At 46.9% G+C, this 19321-nt stretch overlaps 1 protein-coding gene across 1 annotated transcript in view; it reads left to right on the top strand.

Moving 5' to 3' along the window:
• Window positions 1-2779: 2779 nt before the first annotated feature.
• Window positions 2780-19321, top strand: part of LOC145355077 (neuronal-specific septin-3-like) — a 392555-nt gene continuing 376013 nt past the window's right edge. Inside the window, exon 1 of the mRNA XM_080206915.1 lies at window positions 2780-3061. Within this exon, the coding sequence (XP_080063041.1) occupies window positions 2791-3061 (271 nt within the window). The 5' untranslated portion in view covers window positions 2780-2790. The remainder of the gene's footprint in view (window positions 3062-19321) is intronic.

The following is a 19321-nucleotide window of genomic DNA, read 5'->3' as shown; positions in this document are numbered from 1 at the left end:
AACTTCACATTTATCCACGTTGTACTGCATCTGCCATGCATATACCCACACACTCAGTCTGTCCAAATCACGCTGAAGCATCTCTGCATCCTCCTAACAGCTCACCCTCCCACCCAACTTTGTATCATCTCCAAATTTGGAGATAATACATTCAGTTCCCTCTTCCAAATCCTAAATATATAATGTGAACAGTTGGGGTCCTAGCACAGATTCCTGTGAAGCTCCACTAGTCACTGACTGCAAATCAAACAAAAAAAATCCATTTATGCCAACTCTCTGTTTCCTATCTGAAAACCAGTTTACATTCATCTCAAGAAACTACCTCCAATCCCACATGCTTTAACTTTACAAAATAGTCTGTTATGTGAGACCTTTATTTTGTGTATTTAATGTAATAAGATTCTTTTATTAATGTCGCAAGTACACTCACATTAATGAAGTTACTGTGAAAATCCCCTAGTCGCCACACTAGCTGCCCATTCAGATACACTGAGGGAGAATTTAGCGTGGCCAATGCACCTAAACGTCTTATGGACTGTGGGGGGAATCCGGAGCTTCTGGAGGAAATGCATGCAGACATGGGAAGAACATTCAGATTCCGCACAGACAGTGACAGGCTAGGAATTGAACCTGGGTCCCTGGTGCTGTGAGGCAGCAGTGCTAACCATTGTGCCACCAAGATCCTTCGTGGAAATTTGATTTGACACTGAAACCCACCCCCCCCATAAGGATGTGTTGAGGTAGGTGACTCAAAGCTTCGTCGAAGAGATAGTTTTTAAGGAGTGTGCTAAGGGAGGAAAGTGAGGGAGCGAGATGTTGTATGGCATGGTGGCACAGTGGTTAGCACTGCTTCCTCACAGCGCCAGGGATCCGGGTTCAATTCCCGCCTTGGGTGATTGTGCAGAGTCTGCACGTTCTCCCCGTGTCTGCACGGGTTTCCTCCGTGTGCTCCGGTTTCCTCCCACAGTGCGAAAGACATGCTGGTTAGGCGCATTAGCCATTCTAAATTCTCCTTCAGTGTACCTGAACAGGTGCAAGAGTGTGGTGACCAGGGATTTTCACAGTGACTTCACTGCAGTGTCAATGTAAGACTACTTCTGACAGTAATAAATAAACTTAGTAGAGAGGGTATTCCAGAGCTTAGAACTTTGGCAGCTGAAGGTTGCATGGCCAATGGTGAAAGATTAACTTCAAGGCTTCTCCAGTGGCTGGAGGGTCATTGAGATCTTTGAGAGTTGTGGGGCAGGATGTTACAGAGAAAGAGCCATGGAGCAGTTTGAGATCAAGGATAAGGATTTTGAAATTGGGGCATTGCTTATTCAGGAGCCAGTGTAGGCCAAAGCAGGCTGCGGTGAGAGGGGAATCGGACTTGGTGCAGGTTAAGACACAGGCAGAAATATTTTTGCTGACCTCAAGCTTACCGAAGTTAGGATGTGTGAGTTTGGTGCTAGTACGTGGGAGGCGATGGCCTAGTGGCACTACGGCTAGACTATTAACCCGGAAGCTTAGCTAATGTTTTGGGGACCTGGATTCAAATCCTGCCAGGGCAGATGGTGGAATTTTGAATTCAATAAAAAAAAAATCTGGAATGAAGAATCTACTGATGACCATGAAAACATTGTCGATTGTCGGAAAAACCCATCTGGTTCACTAATGTCCTTAGTTGGTCTGGGCTACATGTGACTCCAGAGCCAGAGCAATGTGGTTGACTCTCACTGCCCTTGTGCAACTAGGGATGGGCAATAAATGCTGGCCAGCCAGCGACACCCATGTTCCACGAATGAATAATATTGAAAAATCACAGATATTTTGCCTTGCTCACCCACCCACTCCCACAAGACAGTGGTTTCTTTCACAAGAATAATGCCAGAGCTGAGAACGTTTAACCCTCAGGAAAGGCTGGGGCTGCTTTTCTCTAGAAAAGAGAAGACTGAAGGATGACCTGATGGAAATCTTAAAGATTGGGGTGGCAACAGTTTCTTTCTACAACATAATTTTCAATATATTGATACATCAGGCAGTCCTGTTACTGACTGGACGTGGGGCCATGCTTTAACTTTACATAGTAGTCTGTTATGTGAGACCTTTAGTTTAATGTAATAAGATTCTTTTATTAATGCCACAAGTAGGCTTACATTAGTGAAGTTACTGTGAAAATCCCCTAATCGCCACACTAGCTGCCTGTTCGGATACACTGAGGGAGAATTTAGCATGGCCAATGCACCCTAACCAGCATGTCTTTTGGACTGTGGGAGGAAACCGGAGCACCTGGAGGAAACCCACGCAGACACGGGAAGAACATGCAGGCTCCGCACTGACAGTGACAGGCCAGGAATTGAACCCGGGTGGAGCGGTGCTCCGAAAGCTCGTGATTCCAAATAAACCTTTAACCTGGTGTTGTGAGACTTCTTGCTGTCCAATGCCAGCATCTCCACACCATAATAATATTTGGAAAAAGACAAGATTTTTCTTTCTTTTGTTCCGCTGTCACTGTGGGTGGAAAAGCTATGTGTGTGTGTGTGTGCGTGTGTTTTTAAACAATACATGCTTCACCCAACTCCTGAAGTTTCATTTAGGTCATGTGTTTAAAAGTTGGAGCTCCCCACCACCACCACCACCCCACCCCCCGCCCGAGTAAACCTTTATGACTGGAGGGGGTTGAGGCATGAATATGATACAGCCAATCTGCTGGTGGGGCTGGGCTTTAACCCATCTGTGTAGGGAGGGCCAGACCATTTGCTTTGCATGGTTTTTTTTTCTCCCAAACACACACTGGGAGCTGTGCCTCGCATGCAGCTGAAAGCATTTGGCATATGTGGAGTCTTAGGAGGTACACAGGCAACTCGTGCTCTCTTACAAGAGATCAGAGACACACAGAGCGAGAGAGAGAGAGAACCTTTGGGAGCTCGAGAGAACGGAAGGACAAACTTTCAGAGTTGGCACTCAAGTTTCTTAACTTTGCTTGGACCTTTTCTGACAACGCTTTCGCTGTGGGTCGCGTTCAGCATGTCGGAGCTCTCTGTCAATGACCACTTAGAGGGGATTCTATCCGATTTTGAAGGTCTGTATTACAATGTGGAGCATTGTTGTCTGTGCGTGGAGCATTTAAAAGGAATTCTTTTACAACTTACCCCACTTGGCAAAAGTCGGCTATCAGGGGATACTATCAGCAGAGTGAGCCTTTGGTCTAACGACCGGCAATTTTTGTGTGTGTGAAACGTTTAAAATAAGGAAAGTAATACGAAGGGAAATTGCTCATTTACTTTCATTGCATTTTCTAATCTCCCATGTCTGTGAACCAATTAGTGTCAGGTTTATCTTAGCCTGGAGTGCTGGAATGTTTTCAGCAGGGGGATGAGGATAAAGAGTTGAGCAGGTAGAGAGGTGTAATTTGATGCGAGCACTCCCTACTGCATGGCAGACAGTTCTCTGCATCTCCTTCTAACACCCCCCCCCTCCCACCTCCCCTCCACACTCTCACAGCCCCAGCTCCCAAGCCGAACTCGCCTGGCCGACGTTCACCAACTCGGACGGAATGCGAATACCTTTCTCGGTCTTCTAACACTTCTCAAATCTAAATCCTCGAGTCTCTGGCCTTTAATACTCTGCGCTGTTCACATTAAACTGCGGGGACTGTGGATCACTGTTCTCTGGCAACTTTGATCTTGGGGAAAATTACAACCTTTCTGAGGAATGGGGCAATAGCATAGCCCTGACTGCAGACATGTGAACAAAGTAAGGGATAGTGTTACTACTTTTCTTCAAGCTGTTTACTGCAGTGAAACCCTTTTTGCAGTAATGTGCGGCTAGCCGTTGCTGAGGGTCCACCGGGAGTATCCTGCTGTGCGGTCTGGCTGCCACAGGTGGATCTCTCTTCCCTTGTCATTTTGTGCATGGCGGCACGGTAGCACAGTGGTTAGCACTGCTGCCTCGCAGCCGCCCGAGACCCGGGTTCGATTCCCGGCTTGGGTCACTGTCTGTGTGGAGTTTGCATGTTCTCCCTGCGGGTTTTCTCCGGGTGCTCCAGTTTCTTCCCACAGTCCGAAACGCGTGCTGGTTAGGTGCATTGGCCATGCTAAATTCTCCCTCAGTGTGCTGGAGTGTGGCGACTAGGGGGTTTTCACAGTAACTTCATTGCGGTGTTAATGTGATCCTACCTGTGACACTAATAAATAAACTTTAAAACTGTGAAGTTTGCACATTCTCCCTGTGACTGCGTGGGTTTCCTCTGGGTGCCCTGGTTTCCTCCCACAGTCCAAAGATGTGTGGATTAGGTTGATGCTAAATTGTCCCTTCAGTGTCACTAAATGCATGGAGTTACAGGGATAGGGCCTAGGTGGGATAGTTATTGGTGCAGGCTTGAGGGGCCAAATGGCCGCCTCCTGCATTGCAGGGATTTTTTGATTCTATACAGAATGAAATTCATTCTCCAATATTCTCTCTCTGATGGAAGGCACAATAGATCTTCACTTTTGCATGTGTTGAAGTGAGAATTTGATACTCTGACTGATGTGGCCTCCTTTATGTGTTCAACTGCTGATGTGAGGTTATGTGTGACATGTGAATTTTCTGCTTATTTGGCTCTAGTATCTGACACAGGTGTATCATCACTCGTCTGGCCAGTGGGCATTTAAAAGTCGCCCCTGAGATTGAACCGGAATTGCCGTTTCAAATTAGCCTGCATTATCTTTCAGACACTCCAACCTGTTCCCATCAAACCCTCAAACAATCTGGAATAGGCACAGGGAGTAGAGTTATTGTCAGTGAGAGCCCACAGTCACTGGTATCTTTGCCAGAAGTCTGTGAACACATTCTACATGTAACTAAGTATTGAGAAGTTTTTAGGATGAGTCCTATCGTAGTAAAGTGGTGGGTCTCTGATAATGCCCATTGAATGTCTAAGGGTGTGCAAATTTGGTGGATTGACCATGCTAAATTGCCTCTTAGTGTCCCAAGATGTGTAGCTTAGGGGAATTGGTCATGCTAAGTTGCCCCTTAGTGTCCCAAGATGTGTAGCTCAGTGGGGATTGGCCATGCTAAATTGCCCCTTAGTGTCCCAAGATGTGTAGCTCAGTGGGGATTGGCCATACTAAATTGCCCCTTAGTGTCCCAAGATGTGTAGGTCAGAGGGATTATCAGGGTAAATACATGGGGTTACAGGGACAGGGGCTGGGTGGGATTGTTGTTGTAGAGTCAATGGGCCGAATGGCCTCCTTCTACACTGTAGAGATTCTATGATTCTATGAATGTTCCCTACTCTCCCGCATTAAGGCCAACAACTACGTTAAGGATAGGGTGTGAAGCCCGTCTGCAGCGAGGGGACAGCTTTGCTCCTGACCTTTGACCCTGGCAGTAGGATTGGTCAGAAGTCCAATCTGAGAGGTGACCATTTGGCCGCATTATTTCTACATTATCACAATGAGTATGTTTTGAAATACTGGCACTTTGGGCAGTCTTGTGATGGTGGAAAACTCTGTACAAACACAAGTCTGGCCAGGGTTCTCCAGCCTTGCATGGCCTGCTACCACTGACATCAAGAACGGAAAATTTGGCACTCAGCGAAAACTCCATTGACTGCAGGGGGACTGGAGAATCCCCGCCACGGGTGAGGTCAGAGAATTCTGGCCATTGTCTTTAACGTAAGTCAAGGAAGAATGGCCTCATACTATATATTGGGTTAGATGCCAACCCCCCATCCCCTGTCTCACCGGCCTAGTTTATCCTTGATACTCTTCTTAAACAAAGGAACAACATTAGCTATTCTCCAATCCCCTGTAGCCAGTGAGGATTTCTCTCAAGGCCCCAGTAATTTCCTCCCTCGCCTCTCTCAGTATTCTGGGGTTTATCCCATCAGGCCCTGGGGACTTGTCTACCTTAATGTTTCTCAAGAGCCCCAATACCTCCTCCTTTTTGATCTCAATTTAGCATGGCCAATCCGCCTAAACCCTCACATCCTTGGACTGTGAGAGGAAACCCGGAGCACGCACAGGAAACCCACACAGACACGGGGAGAATGTGTAAACTCCACACAGACAGTGACCCGAGGCCAGAATCAAACACAGGTCCCTGGAGCTGTGAGGCAGCAGTGCTATCCACTGTGCCACCGTGCTGCCCTCTCACCTTTGGGAAGGGTGCTAATTCCAGGTCTCGTCTGTCTGCCAGCTGACAGAACTAAGACGTCCCATGGTACTATTTTGAAGAAGGGCAGAGAGGACCATCTCTTGGCCAATATTTATCACTCAATCAATATCATTTCAAAATAGATGAATATTGCATTGTTGCTTGTGGGAGCTTGCCGTGCACAAATTGGCTGCCATGTTTCCGGTATTATGACAGCTAAATACATGGTGGCACAGTGGTTAGCACTGCTGCCTCACAGTGCCAGGGACCTGGGTTCGATTCCCAGCTTAGGTCACTGTCTGTGTGGGTTTCCTCCGGGTGCTCCAGTTTCCCCCCACAGTCTGAAAGATTTGCTGGCTATTCGGATTGGCGGTTGGTGACTAGTGGAGTGCCGCAGGGATCGGTGCTGGGGCCTCGGCTATTTACCATTTATATAGATGATCTGGAGGAGGGGGCTGAGTGTAGGATGTCGAAATTTGCTGATGACACCAAGATGAGTGGAAAAGCAAATTGTGCGGAAGGTGTGGAAAGTCTGCAGAGGGATCTAGATAGGCTAAGCGAGTAGGCGAGGACCTGGCAGATGGAGTACAATGTTAGCAAGTGTGAGGTTATCCACTTTGGCAGGAATAATAGTAGGAGGGATTACTATTTAAAGGGCAAAAAGCTGCAGCATGCTACAGTGCAGAGGGACCTGGGAGTCCTTGTGCATGAGTTGCAAAAACCCAGTCTGCAGGTGCAGCAGGTGATCAAGAAGGTGAATGGGATGCTGGCCTTTATAGAGAGGGGGATAGAATATAAAAGCAGGGAGGTCTTGCTGCAACTGTACAGGGCACTGGTGAGGCCGCAGCTGGAGTACTGTGTGCAGTTTTGGTCACCGCACTTGCGCAAGGATATTTTGGTCTTGGAGGGAGTGCAGAGGAGGTTCATTAGGCTGATACCGGAGATGAGGGTGTTGGACTATGAAGAGAGACTAAATAGGCTGGGTCTGTACTCGTTGGAGTTTAGAAGAATGAGGGGAGATCTTATAGAGATGTATAAGATAATGAAGGGGATGGATAGGGTTGAGGTAGAGAGATTCTTCCCACTCAGAAAGGACAGCAGGACTAGAGGGCACAGCCTCAAGATAAGGGAGGGGCAGTTTAGAATGGAGTTGAGGAGGAACTTCTTCACTCAAAGGGTGGTGAGTCTCTGGAATTCTCTGCCCATTGAAGTGGTGGAGGCTACCTCGCTAAATATATTTAAGACACAGGTAGATAAGTTTTTGGTAGGCAAGGGGATTAGGGATTATGGGGAGAAAGCGGGAAAGTGGAACTGAGCCACATCAGATCAGCCATGATCTTATTGAATGGCAGGGCAGGCTCGAAGGGCTAGATGGCCTACTCCTGCTCCTACTTCTTATGTTTTTATGTTATGTGCATTGGCCATGCTAAATACTCCTGCAGTGTACCCGAACAGGCGTTTGAATGTGGCGACTCGTAACTTCTTTGCAGAAGAAGTAAGCCTACTTGTGACACTAACAAATAAATTTAACTTATACTCCAGAAATGGCTGTAATGGGTTTTGGGACATTCTCAGGCCAAGTAAGCCTCTTTATAGATGCAAATCTATTTTCCACAATTCGCTACTTGCCTACAAACCCAGCAATGCCTTGAACAATTAGCACCAATGATTAAATTGGCATGGCATTGGGATTAGGAGAACATAAGAACTAGAAGCAGGAATAGGCCATCTGGCCCCTCGATCCTGCTCCACCACTCAGTAAGATCATGGCTGATCTTTTCGAGGACTCAGTTCCACTTACCCGTCTGCTCACCATAACCCTTAATTCCTTTACTGTTCAAAAATCAATCTGCCTTAAAAACATTCAATGAGGTAGCCTCAACTGCTTCACTGGGCAGGGAGTTCCACAGATTCACCACCCTTTGGGTGAAGAAGTTCCTCCTCAACTCAGTCCTAAATCTGCTTCCCCTTATTTTGAGGACATTCCCCCTACTTCCGGTTTCACCCGCTAGCAGAAACAACCTCTCTCCTTCCATCTTACCTATTCCCTTCATAATCTTAGATGTTTCTGTAAGATCTCCCCTCATTCTTCTGAATTCCAATGAATATAGTCCCACTCTACTCAGTCTCTCCTCATAAGCCAACCCTCTTAGCTCCAGAATCAACCTAGTGAATTTTCCCTGCACCCCCTCCAGTGCCGATATATCCTTTCTCAAGTGGATCAACTGCGTGGAAGGGTGAACAGTACACTTCATGCAAAATACTCCTTCTCCCAAGACACGTTCCATTACTCTCTTTTTAAAAACTACACCAGACATCGCCAGCCAGCCGCACTGCTGATGGATTGGGCAAAACACTGGAGTTGCAATACAAACAAGCCTGATGTTTTGTTATGTGAACCTGAGACATGCGGACCCGATTCTAACTCCACGGAAGTCAATGGATTTTGAATGGATTTACATTTCAGCCTGAACCTGCTTTTCAATAGACAAAAGGGTTCAGCCCCCTGTAAAGGCAATTTAAATAAAAATATTTACTTGCAGGAGGACAAAGAACTCTTGGCAACTGAAAGGCTGATCTATCCCAATTTGGACATTTAGTTCCTTCCTCACCTGAGCGTCTGTAATCGCCTGTGTGGGACGCAGTCAGTAACACTCTCACCTCTGAGTCACAGAGTTCTGGGTTCAAGTCCCAGTCCAGGGCTTGAGCACAGAGCCCAAGGCTGATGCCCCAGTACTGAGGGAGTGCTGCGCTGTTGGAGTTGCTGTCTTTCCACCAAGTCTTTGAACTGAGGTCCTATCTGCTGGAAAATCTTGAGGGGAATTGCTTGATAGAGCAGATGCAGCACGGTTTCGTTAAGGGGAAGTCGTGTCTGACAAATTTATTGGAGTTCTATGAGGATGTGTCTAGGGCGGTGGATAGAGGAGAGCCGGTGGATGTGATCTTTCTGGATTTTCAGAAGGCGTTTGACAAAGTGCCTCACAAGAGGTTATTGCAGAAGGTTAGGGGGCATGGAGTTGGGGGTAGGGTGTTAGCATGGATAGAGGATTGGTTGTCAAATAGGAGGCAGAGAGTGGGGGTCAATGGGTGCTATTCGGATTGGCGGTTGGTGACTAGTGGAGTGCCCCAGGGGTCAGTGCTGGGGCCTCAGCTTTTTACCATTTATATAGATGATCTGGAGGAGGGAACCGAGTGTAGGGTGTCGAAATTTGCTGGTGACACCAAGATTGGTGGAACGGCAAATTGCGCAGAGGGTGTGGAGAGTCTGCAGAAGGATCTAGATAGGCTGGGCAAATGGGCCAGGAACTAGCAAATGGAATTTAATGTTGGCAAGTGCAAGGTGGTCCACTTTGGTAGGAATAATGGTAGGAAGGACTATTACTTACGTGGCGAAAAACTGCAGCAGGCGACGATGCAGAGGGATCTCGGGGTTCTTGTGCATGAGTTGCAAAAACCCAGCCTGCAGGTGCAGCGGGTGGTCAGGAAGGCTAATGGGATGCTGGCCTTCGTAGCGAGGGGGATTGAATATAAAAGTAGGGAGGTCTTGCTGCAGCTGTATAGGGCATTGGTGAGGCCGCAGCTGGAGTACTGTGTGCAGTTTTGGTCGCCGCACTTACGCAAGGATATTTTGGCCTTGGAGGGAGTGCAGAGGAGGTTTACTAGGCTGATGCCGGAGTTGAGGGGGTTGAGCTACGAGGAGAGGCTGAATAAACTAGGCTTGTACTTGTTAGAGTTTAGAAGAATGAGGGGAGATCTCATTGAGACGTATAAGATGATGAATGGGATGGATAGGATAGAGGTGGAGAGACTCTTCCCGCTCAGAAAGGACAGTAGGACTAGGGGGAACAGCCTCAGGATAAAGGGGGGGCGGTTTAGAATGGAGTTGAGGAGGAACTTCTTCACTCAAAGGGTGGTGAATCTCTGGAATTCTCTGCCCGTTGAAGTGATGGAGGCTGTCTCGCTAAATATTTTTAAGACGCGGGTTGATGGGTTTTTGATAAGCGAGGGGATTAAGGGTTATGGGGAGAGGGCGGGAAAGTGGAACTGAGCCATGACAGATCAGCCATGATCTTATTGAATGGCGGGGCAGGCTCGAAGGGCTAGATGGCCTACTCCTGCTGCTATTTCTTATGTTCTTATGAAAATATCAGTAGGTCTGACAGGAGAGAGAATAGAATGGGTGGCATGGTGGCGCAGTGAGTTAGCACTGCTGCCTCACAGAACCAGGGACCAGAGTTCAATTCCAGCCTTGGGTGACTGTCTGTGTGGAGTTTGCACATTCTCCCCATGTATACCTGGGTTTCCTCCAGGTGCTCTGGTTTCCTCCCACACTCCAAAAAATGTGCAGGTTAGGCTGATTGACCACTCTAAATTTGCCCCTTTGTGTAGGTTAAGGAGATAAATATGTGGGGTTACGGGCTGGGTAAGAATTGGGGCGGTCTCGATGGGCAGGAATTCAATGAAAGAGCAAACATTTTGAGTGTGAATGTCCCTTTGAACGGTCATCTCGACTCAAAACGTTGGCTCTATTCTCTCTTGCATTGTCTGTACTTGTAAAGACTTGACTTCTTGGAACGACTCGCATTCCAACCATTATCTTGTAAATTGAGTCTGTGTCTATATATGCTCTGTTTGTGAACACAACTCTTCACTCGCCTGAAGAAGGAGCAACGCTCTGAAAGCTTGTGCTACCAAATAAACCTGTAGGACTTTAACCTTGTGTTGTGAGACTTCTGACTGTGCAACGCCAGACTTCTTAAGAGTCCAATGCTGGCATCTCCACATCTATTCTCTCTCTCCACAGATGCTGTCAAACCTACTGAGATTTTCCAGCACTTTCTGCTTTTATTTCAGATTCCTGCAGCTGCAGTTGTTTGCCCTTATATCATGATGAGGCCCTATCTGCCTCCTGGGGTGGATGTGAATGACCTCACTGTCTACCCACTGTCCTGGCCAACATTGCTCCCTCAATCAACACCACAAGAGCAGTTTATAATTGCGCATCAGTGTCTGTGAGAGTTTGCTGTGTGTGTCTTGCCTGATGCATTTCCCACATTACTAAAAAAAACCAACTCCATTGTCTGAAAAGCCTTTCAGCGATCACAGATAAATGCCGATCTTTTTATTACAAAGTTTTTTATGATGACCAATGTGTGTGTTTTCTGTTAAATGTTATTGGCTGCAAACAAGGCGTTTTTGAAGAATCTAATCTGACAAATGAATATCTTTCCTACATGACCTTTCCCCCTGTTTGGGTGATTGGAGTGTTCCTTGTACAGAATTTTCATTATGCTCTGTGACAATTAGAGGAATCTACTTGATGTCTTGCTCACAGAATCATTGCTGTCTGAATCACTTCTTTTCATTTAACTACAATATCCAGAAGAAAACTCAGTAAGAAACAGTTTTGTTCCCATTCACTGTAACAATTTAGAATTCTGAATTGCGACAAAGTGCTTCAGTGCAGCTTGGAATTGATTTGATTTGGTTTGATTTATTATTGTTACATGTATTAGTATACAGTGAAAAGTATTGTTTTTTGTGTGCCATACAAAGCATGCCATTCATAGAGAAGGAAAGGAGAGAATGCAGAATGTAGTGTTACAGCCAAAGCTAGGGTGTAAAGAAAGATCAACTGAATTTGATTTAGTTTGATTTATTATTGTCACATGTATTAACATACAGTGAAAAGTATTGTTTCTTGCACGCTACACAGACAAAGCATACTGTTCATAGAGAAGGAAAGCAGAGGGTGCAGAATGTAGTGTTACGGTCATAGCTACAGTGTAGAGAAAGATCAACTTAATGCAAGGTATGTCCATTCAAAAGTCTGACAGCAGCAGGGAAGAAGCTGTTCTTGAGTCGGTTGGTACGTGACCTCAGACTTTTCTATCTTTTTCCCAATGGATGAAGGTAGAAGAGAGAATGTCCAGGGTGCACGGGGTCCTTAATTATGCGGCTGCTTTGCCGAAGCAGTGGGAAGTGTGGACAGAGTCAATGGGCGGGAGGCTGGTTTGCGTGATGGATTGGGCTATATTTACGACCTTTTGTGGTTTATTGCGGTTTTGGGCAGAGCAGGAGCCCATACCAAGCTGTGATACAACCAGAAAGAATGCTTTCTCTGGTGCATCTGTAAAAGATGGTGAGAGTCGTAGGTGACATGCCGAATTTCCTTAGTCTTCTGAGAATCATAGAATCCCTACGTTGCAGAAGAAGACCATTTCGGCCCATCTGATCTGCACCAACCACAATCCCACCCAGACCCTATCTCCGTTACCCCACATATTTGCCCTGCTAACCCTCTGACACTAAGGGGCAATTTAGCATGTCCAATCCACCTAACCTGCACGTCTTTGGAGTCTGGGAGGAAACCGGAGCACCCGGGGAACCCACACAGGCGTGTGGAGAACGTACAAACTCTATACAGTCAGCTGAGGCTGGAACTGGACTCAGGTCCCTGGCGCTGTGAGGCAGCAGTGCTAACCACTGTGCCACCATGCTGCCCCTTCTGAGAGGAATGGCTACACTACCTGACTTCTAACTGATAGGAGGTGATGTTTCATTCGGTAAATCACTACTTGAGGTTAAAGTTTCTTCCATAAAGAGAAAGGTAAATGTTGCTCAGTTTCGGACATACGGACGAGAAGCTGGAGTAGACCATCTTGTCTCTTGGGCCTGCTCCACCATTCAGTAAGGTCGTGGCTGATTTGATTATGACCACAACCCCACGTTGCCCATAACTTTCAATGGTCCCCATTGGTGAGGGAGCATACATGGTCGTTACAGATGGGGACCTCCATCAGTGAGGCTGCTCAGGCAAGTGAACCCAGACACTTACAACCTGGGCTCACTAATAATATTTAAATTAGAAAAAAAATTAAATCAGCCTTGTGCCCTTCCCAGGTGTAAGGTTTATGATGCCAGTAGAATGAGGCCGGTAAGATTGCACCCTTTTATATGCATTTAAGGCTGAGATAAATTGTTTTTTGATCAGTAAAGGAATAAAGGATTACAGGGAAAGGACAGGAAAGTGGATAGGAGGAATGTCGGAACAGCCGCAATCCTATTCAATGAGCAAGGCTCGAGGGGCCGAATGGCCTCCTGTTCCTATTTCTTATGGTCGTATCGTTCATCCTCCCCTCCCAGGAGTCAGCAGCAAACCAACTGAAATCGTCTTCGTCCTTGACTAGATTCCATTCCACGGGACCTTAGCTACATAGTCCATGTGAGTTTGCACATGTCCCGTTATCTACAGTTCTGTTTCACTGGACTGCAATAGATGAGTGAATATTCACCACCAAGCACTTCCTTGGAACTAAAGTGTGTGGAGCACTTTGCAGATACTCCAATGAGTTACTTTTCACCAATCATTCTATCTTGCGCTGGGTAGAGCTTTTCCTCGACAAAGGGGCAGCACTCCGAAAGCTAGTGGCATTTGCTACCAGATAAACCTGTTGGACTTTAACCTGGTGTTGTGAAACTTCTTACTGTGCCCACCCCAGTCCAATGCCAGCATCTCCACATCGTAGGAGCTTTTCCTGGCAGCTTCACTCATTGCACTTCTCCACCTAGTGGACAAGCTGAGAACTGATAAAAGGGCCCCCATCAAAAGTGAGTTCTTGCACTGTGACCAGGGAGGGCATGGGGTAGGATTTTACACAGTCCTGAGAGTGAGTTGGCAGGTGGGCGGAGTTGGAAGGGGGCAAGATGCCGTGGGCGCTGTTCCTGAAACCTACCCACTCCGTCCCACTGAAACCTTACCCAAGGTGTGGAAGGTGACCCACCAATTCTTGGGTCAAGTAAGGCCTTTAATCAGCCAATGAATTGCTACTGGAGAGCCTCTTCCAACTCTGCTGCAATTTCCGAGTCAGTGGGTGGAGAGGGAAGTCAAGTTTGAAGCCTGCCAAGTGTCATTCCAGAGGTTACTGGCCTGAGGGGGGAGAATACTTCTACCGTGTATTCCTGGGCCTATTGGAGGTGCCTAAGGTCTGCCCTAACCGCCCTCCCATCCACAGAGACTAGTTTCTGCCCCCACATCCCCGCGGTACCCTATGCAAGACAGTTCCACTCCCCCAATTCACTTCCCTTGCCGTGGCCTCCTGCCCAAATTCCACCTTCTCAACTTAGTTATCCATCTTGCTGCAGTTACAATCTTCGCACGGGACTTCTCTGCAATCCCAGCTGTGGCCAGTGTTTCTGGTGGCACTGGTGGGGCAACGTAACTCATCAGATGATTGGCTGACAGCTCCTGAAGGGCGGCATGGCAGCACAGTGGTTAGCAATGCTACCTCACAGCACCAGGGACCTGGGTTCAATTCCCAGTTTGGGTCACTGTCTGTGTGGAGTTTGCACATTCTCCCCATGTCTGCGTGGGTTTCCTCCAGGTGCTTCAGTTTCCTCCCATGTTCTGAAAGATGTGCTGGTTAGGGTACATTGACCTGAACAGGAGTGTGGCAAATAGGGGAGTTTCACAGTAGCTTCATTGCAGTGTTAATGTAAGTCTTACTAATAGATAAACTTTAATTTTAAAAGGGTGGACCTTCCTCCCCAGATGGAGGCAGAGGTCTCACTTTTAGACTCTGACACACCTTGTTCACCGCTAACCTTGGTGAACTCTAATGCCCTGTCTGTGGAGGAGGCCATTCATTCCATCGAGGCTGGTCTGCCTTTCATTGCGATCATGGCTCATGTGCAATCTAATCATCTATACCTGCCTTTGTCCCATGTCCCTTAATATCATCAGTTAATAAGGAGATAGCAATCTCAGCATAAAATTTATAATTTTGCCATTAATGGTTGTTTGTGAAAAAGAGTTCTTAACTTCAGCTAAACTCTGCATGAAGAAATGTCTCCTAATATGACTCATGAACAGTATCATTTTTAGACCATACCCACTAGTACTAGGTTCACCAACCAGCCAAAATATTGGCTGAAATTTTGTTTTCTATATTCACCTGTGGACATGGGTGTTGCTGGCTGGCCAGCATTTATTGCCCATCCCTATTTGCCCAAGAGCACTTGAGTCAACCACATTGCTGAGGCTCTGGAGTCACATGTAGGCCAGACCAGGTAAAGACAGCAGATTTCCTTCCCTAAAGGACACTGTTAAACCAGATGGCTTTTTCTGACAATGGTTTCATAACCATTAGTAGATTCTTAATTCCAGATTTTTTTTATTGAGTTTAAATTCCATCATCTGCCGTTGTGGGATTCGAATGCAGGTCCTCAGAACATTAGCTGGATTAATAGTCGAGCAATAATACCACGAAACCATTGCCTCCCCTTCAGGAATTTTCTTGTCGTTCACGCCAGCAGGGTTCTCCAGTCCCGCTGCAGTGAATGGAGATTTGGCTGAGCGCCAAATTCTCCATCCTTGCTTGCAGGGGCGGCCATTTTCTCTAACAACAAAAACACTTGCGTTTATGTGGCACCTTCTGTGACCGGCAGACACCCCAAAGTGCTTCACTCTCAATAAATGTCATTTTGTGCAGTGCTGCCACTGTTACGAAGTATGAAGCACAGCAGCTAACTGGAGCACAGCAAGATCCCACAAGCAGCAATGTAGTGATGACCAGGTTATCCATGTCTGCGGCCATTGAGGGATAAACATTAGCCAGACACCAAGGGTAACTCCCCCTCGCTTCTCTTCAAAAGGGGTTTTTTTTTCACCCACTGGAGAAAGAAGGCAGATCCAGAGAGGTTAATGTGAAGGAAGGATATGAAAGGTAGAGGCACAGTGGTTAGCACTGCTGCCTCGCAGCGCCAGGGACCTGGGTTCAATTCTGGCCTCGGGTCACTGCCTGCGCAGAATCTGCACGTTCTCCCCGTGTCTGCGTGGGTTTCCTCCGGGTGCTCCGGTTTCCTCCCACAATCTGAAAGACGTGCTGGTTAGATGCATTGGCTGGGCTAAATTCTCCCTCAGTGAACAGGCGCCAGAGTGCGGCGACTAGAGGATTTTCATAGTAACTTCATTGCAGTGTTAATGTAAGCCTACTTGTGACACTAATAAATAAACTTTAAGCAAAGGCAAGTGGGCGGAGTTAAGATACAGATCAGCCGTGATCTCCTAATTGGCAGAGCAAGCTCAAGGTGGGGTGAGTAGCCTGCGCTAGTTCATAGATATAGAAGCAGAATAAAGCCATTCAGCCCATCGTGTCTGCTCCTCCACTCGATCATGGCTGATAAGTTTCTCAGCCCCATTTTCCTGATTTTTGCCCCATAATCCTTCAACCCATTAAAAATCGGTCTAACTCCTCCTCAAACTTACTCACTGTCCCCGCATCCACCGCACTTTGGGGCAGCGAATTCCACAGATTCACAATCCTTTGGGAGAAGGGAACGGAGATTTGACTGAGTGCCAAATTCTCCGTCCTTGCTTGCAACGGCGGCCATTTTCTCAAACAACAAAAACACTTGCATTTGTATAGCACCTCCTCAACTCTGTTTTAAATTTGCTACCCCTTATTCTAAGATTATGACCTCTCGTCCTACAATGTCCCACAAGAGGAAGCATCCACTCCATGTCGACTTTATCCCTACCTTTTACCAGCTTGTATACCTCAATTTGATCCCCCCTCATTCTTCTAAATTCCAGAGAGTGCAGGCCTAAAACTGTTCAATCTCTCTTCATACGACAAACCCCTCATCTCTGGAATCGTGCATTCCTAAGCGACTGATATTTACGTTGCTCTGTCTCTGCTCACACCTATCGAGGTGATAAGGCATGTGCTCCCCTACTGAGAGACTGTAATATAAACAGAGCATAAAACCCTTATCAGGCCTTAAGCCTGGAGAGAGTTTCTCTGCTGACCTGAGATTGGGAATGTTTTTGACGGGAGTTAAACATTAAGCTGACTTCTCTGGCTGCCTGTGGTCAGGCTGGAGCTGGGAATATTATTGATGCTGCAGCTATTTTATACAAGGGATTAAATCACGACCACAACTTTCCAGGACAATACAGGTGTGAGTCTCCTGAAAGGAAAAGCTGCTGTTTTTACAGAGTGAGAATTTTGGTCCCCGTGATATGAAGAGGTGGAAGGTGGCACAGCGGGTAGCACCGCTGCCTCACAGCGCCAGGGACCCGGGTTCAATTCTGGCCTCGGGTGACTGTCCGTGTGGAATTTGAACATTCTCCCCGTGTCTGCGTGGGTTTCCTCCAGGTGCTCCGGTTTCCTCCCACAGTCCCAAAGGTGTGCCGGTTACGTGGATTGTCTATGCTAAATTGCCCCTTGGTGTCCCAGGATGTGTAGGTAAGGAGGATTGGTGGGATAAATACTTGGAGTTACGAGGAATAGGTCTGGGTTGGATTGCCCCTTAGCGTCAGGGGTATTACACAGGGTTACAAGGATAGGGCCTGGGTGGGATTGTTGTCAGTGCAAACTTGATGGGCCAAATGGCCTCCTTCTCCATTCGGGCGCCACAATGGTTAGCACTATTGCCTCACAGTGCCAGGAGCCTGGATTCGATTCCAGCCTCAGGTCACTCCCTGTGTGGAGAATGCACGTTCTCCCCGTGTCTGTGTGGGTTTCCTCTGGGCTTTCCGGTTTCTTCCCACGCTCCAAATATGATCCGGTTAGTTGGATTGGCCGTGCTAAATCGCCCCTTAGTGTCGGAGGGTTGAGTGAGGTAAATATGTGGGTTTACGGGGATAGGGCTTGGGTGGAATTGTTGTCGGCGCGGACTCGATGGGCTGAATGGCCTCCTTGCACATTTTAGGGATTCTACGATGCTATTCTATAATTGATTATTGACGTTTGTTCGGCTGGGTGATTATGTTTTTCTCTTTTTAAATGATTTACTTTTGAACAAATGTTTGTATTAACAGGGATCCTCAGTTGATCCCTGATTAGCTCCATTGACCCGAGCATAAGCTTGCGAATAAAATACGCTAAATACCTTGGCAGCAGGGAAAAAATAAAGCCGGCAGCCAGGGATAGCCCGGGGTGAGATTACAAATTCCGGGAATGGATGCATTGCAAGGAATCCCATTCAGTTCCATTTTATATATATATAGAGAACACTTTGCACTTGGGGCATTGGGATCAAAGGATTTTGATTTGATTTATTATTGTCACATGTATAAATATACAAAATAAGTATTGTTCCTTGCGCACTATACAGGCAAGACATACCACTCATAGAGAACAAAAGGAGAGAGTGCAGAATGTAGCGTTACAGTCATAGCTAATGTGTAGAGAAAGCTCAACTTAACGTGAGATAGATCCATTCAAAAGCCTGACGGCAGCAGGGAAGAAGCTGTTCTTGAGTCGGTTGGTACTTAACCTCAGACTTTTGTATCTTTTTCCCGACAGGAGAAGGTGGAAAAGAGAATGCCCAGGGTGTGTGGGGTTCTTAATTATGCTGGCTGCTTTTCCAAGGCAGCGGGAAGTGTAGACAGAGTCAATGGGTGAGAGGCTGGTTTGTGTAATGGACTGGGCTACATTCACAAGCCTTTGTAGTTTCTCGCTAAGAATAAGGTGCGATCAGGCTATCGAGTCAGACAATCATCCGTGATCATGATGAATGGTGGAGCACACTCAAAGGGCCAAATGGCCTCCTCCTGCTCCTATTTTCTACGGTACTATAGGCTAGGATTCTCTGTTCTTGCACGCCCTGCTGCCAGTCAGAATGGAGAATTTGGCGCTCAGCCAAATCGCCATTCACTGCAGCGGGACTGGAGAATCCCAGCTGCGGGTTAGGCCAGAGGATCCGGCCATTGTCACCACTCTTTAGCCTCGGTTCCTACAATGGAATACAAGACAGCACCAAGTGCTCAATTATACATTTTGATGAGTTAAAAAAAGAGATTTCTTTCCCGTATCCAAATAAGTCCCTTCTACAGGTGGGATTCTCTGATCTCAGTTGCCCCTTGCCAGCGAGAATGGAGAATTTGGCACTCAGCCAAATATCCATTCACTGCAGCAGGACTGGTGAATCCAAACCATGGGCGAGTTTGGAAGTTTCTGGTGTAAGTCTCTCATATTAGATTCGCTAGCTGTATCCAAACAAGAGAAGAGACAAAATGGGAGTAAATTGATTTCTGCACGCGTATTGGTAAAACACCCTATTTATGTCTCTGCTACCTTTGGTCTCCCAGCTCCACACTCGAAATATTGGCTCTATTCTCTCTCTCCACAGATGCTGTTAGACCTGCTGAGATTTTCCAGCATTTACTGTTTTTGTTTCAGATTCCGGCATCCGG

The sequence above is a fragment of the Carcharhinus amblyrhynchos genome, chromosome 18, assembly GCF_965287045.1.
Source record: "Carcharhinus amblyrhynchos chromosome 18, sCarAmb.v2.hapA, whole genome shotgun sequence".
Lineage (NCBI taxonomy): Eukaryota > Metazoa > Chordata > Chondrichthyes > Carcharhiniformes > Carcharhinidae > Carcharhinus > Carcharhinus amblyrhynchos.
Note: the sequence above shows the minus strand (reverse complement) of the source record. Positions and strands in the feature narration are given on the sequence as shown.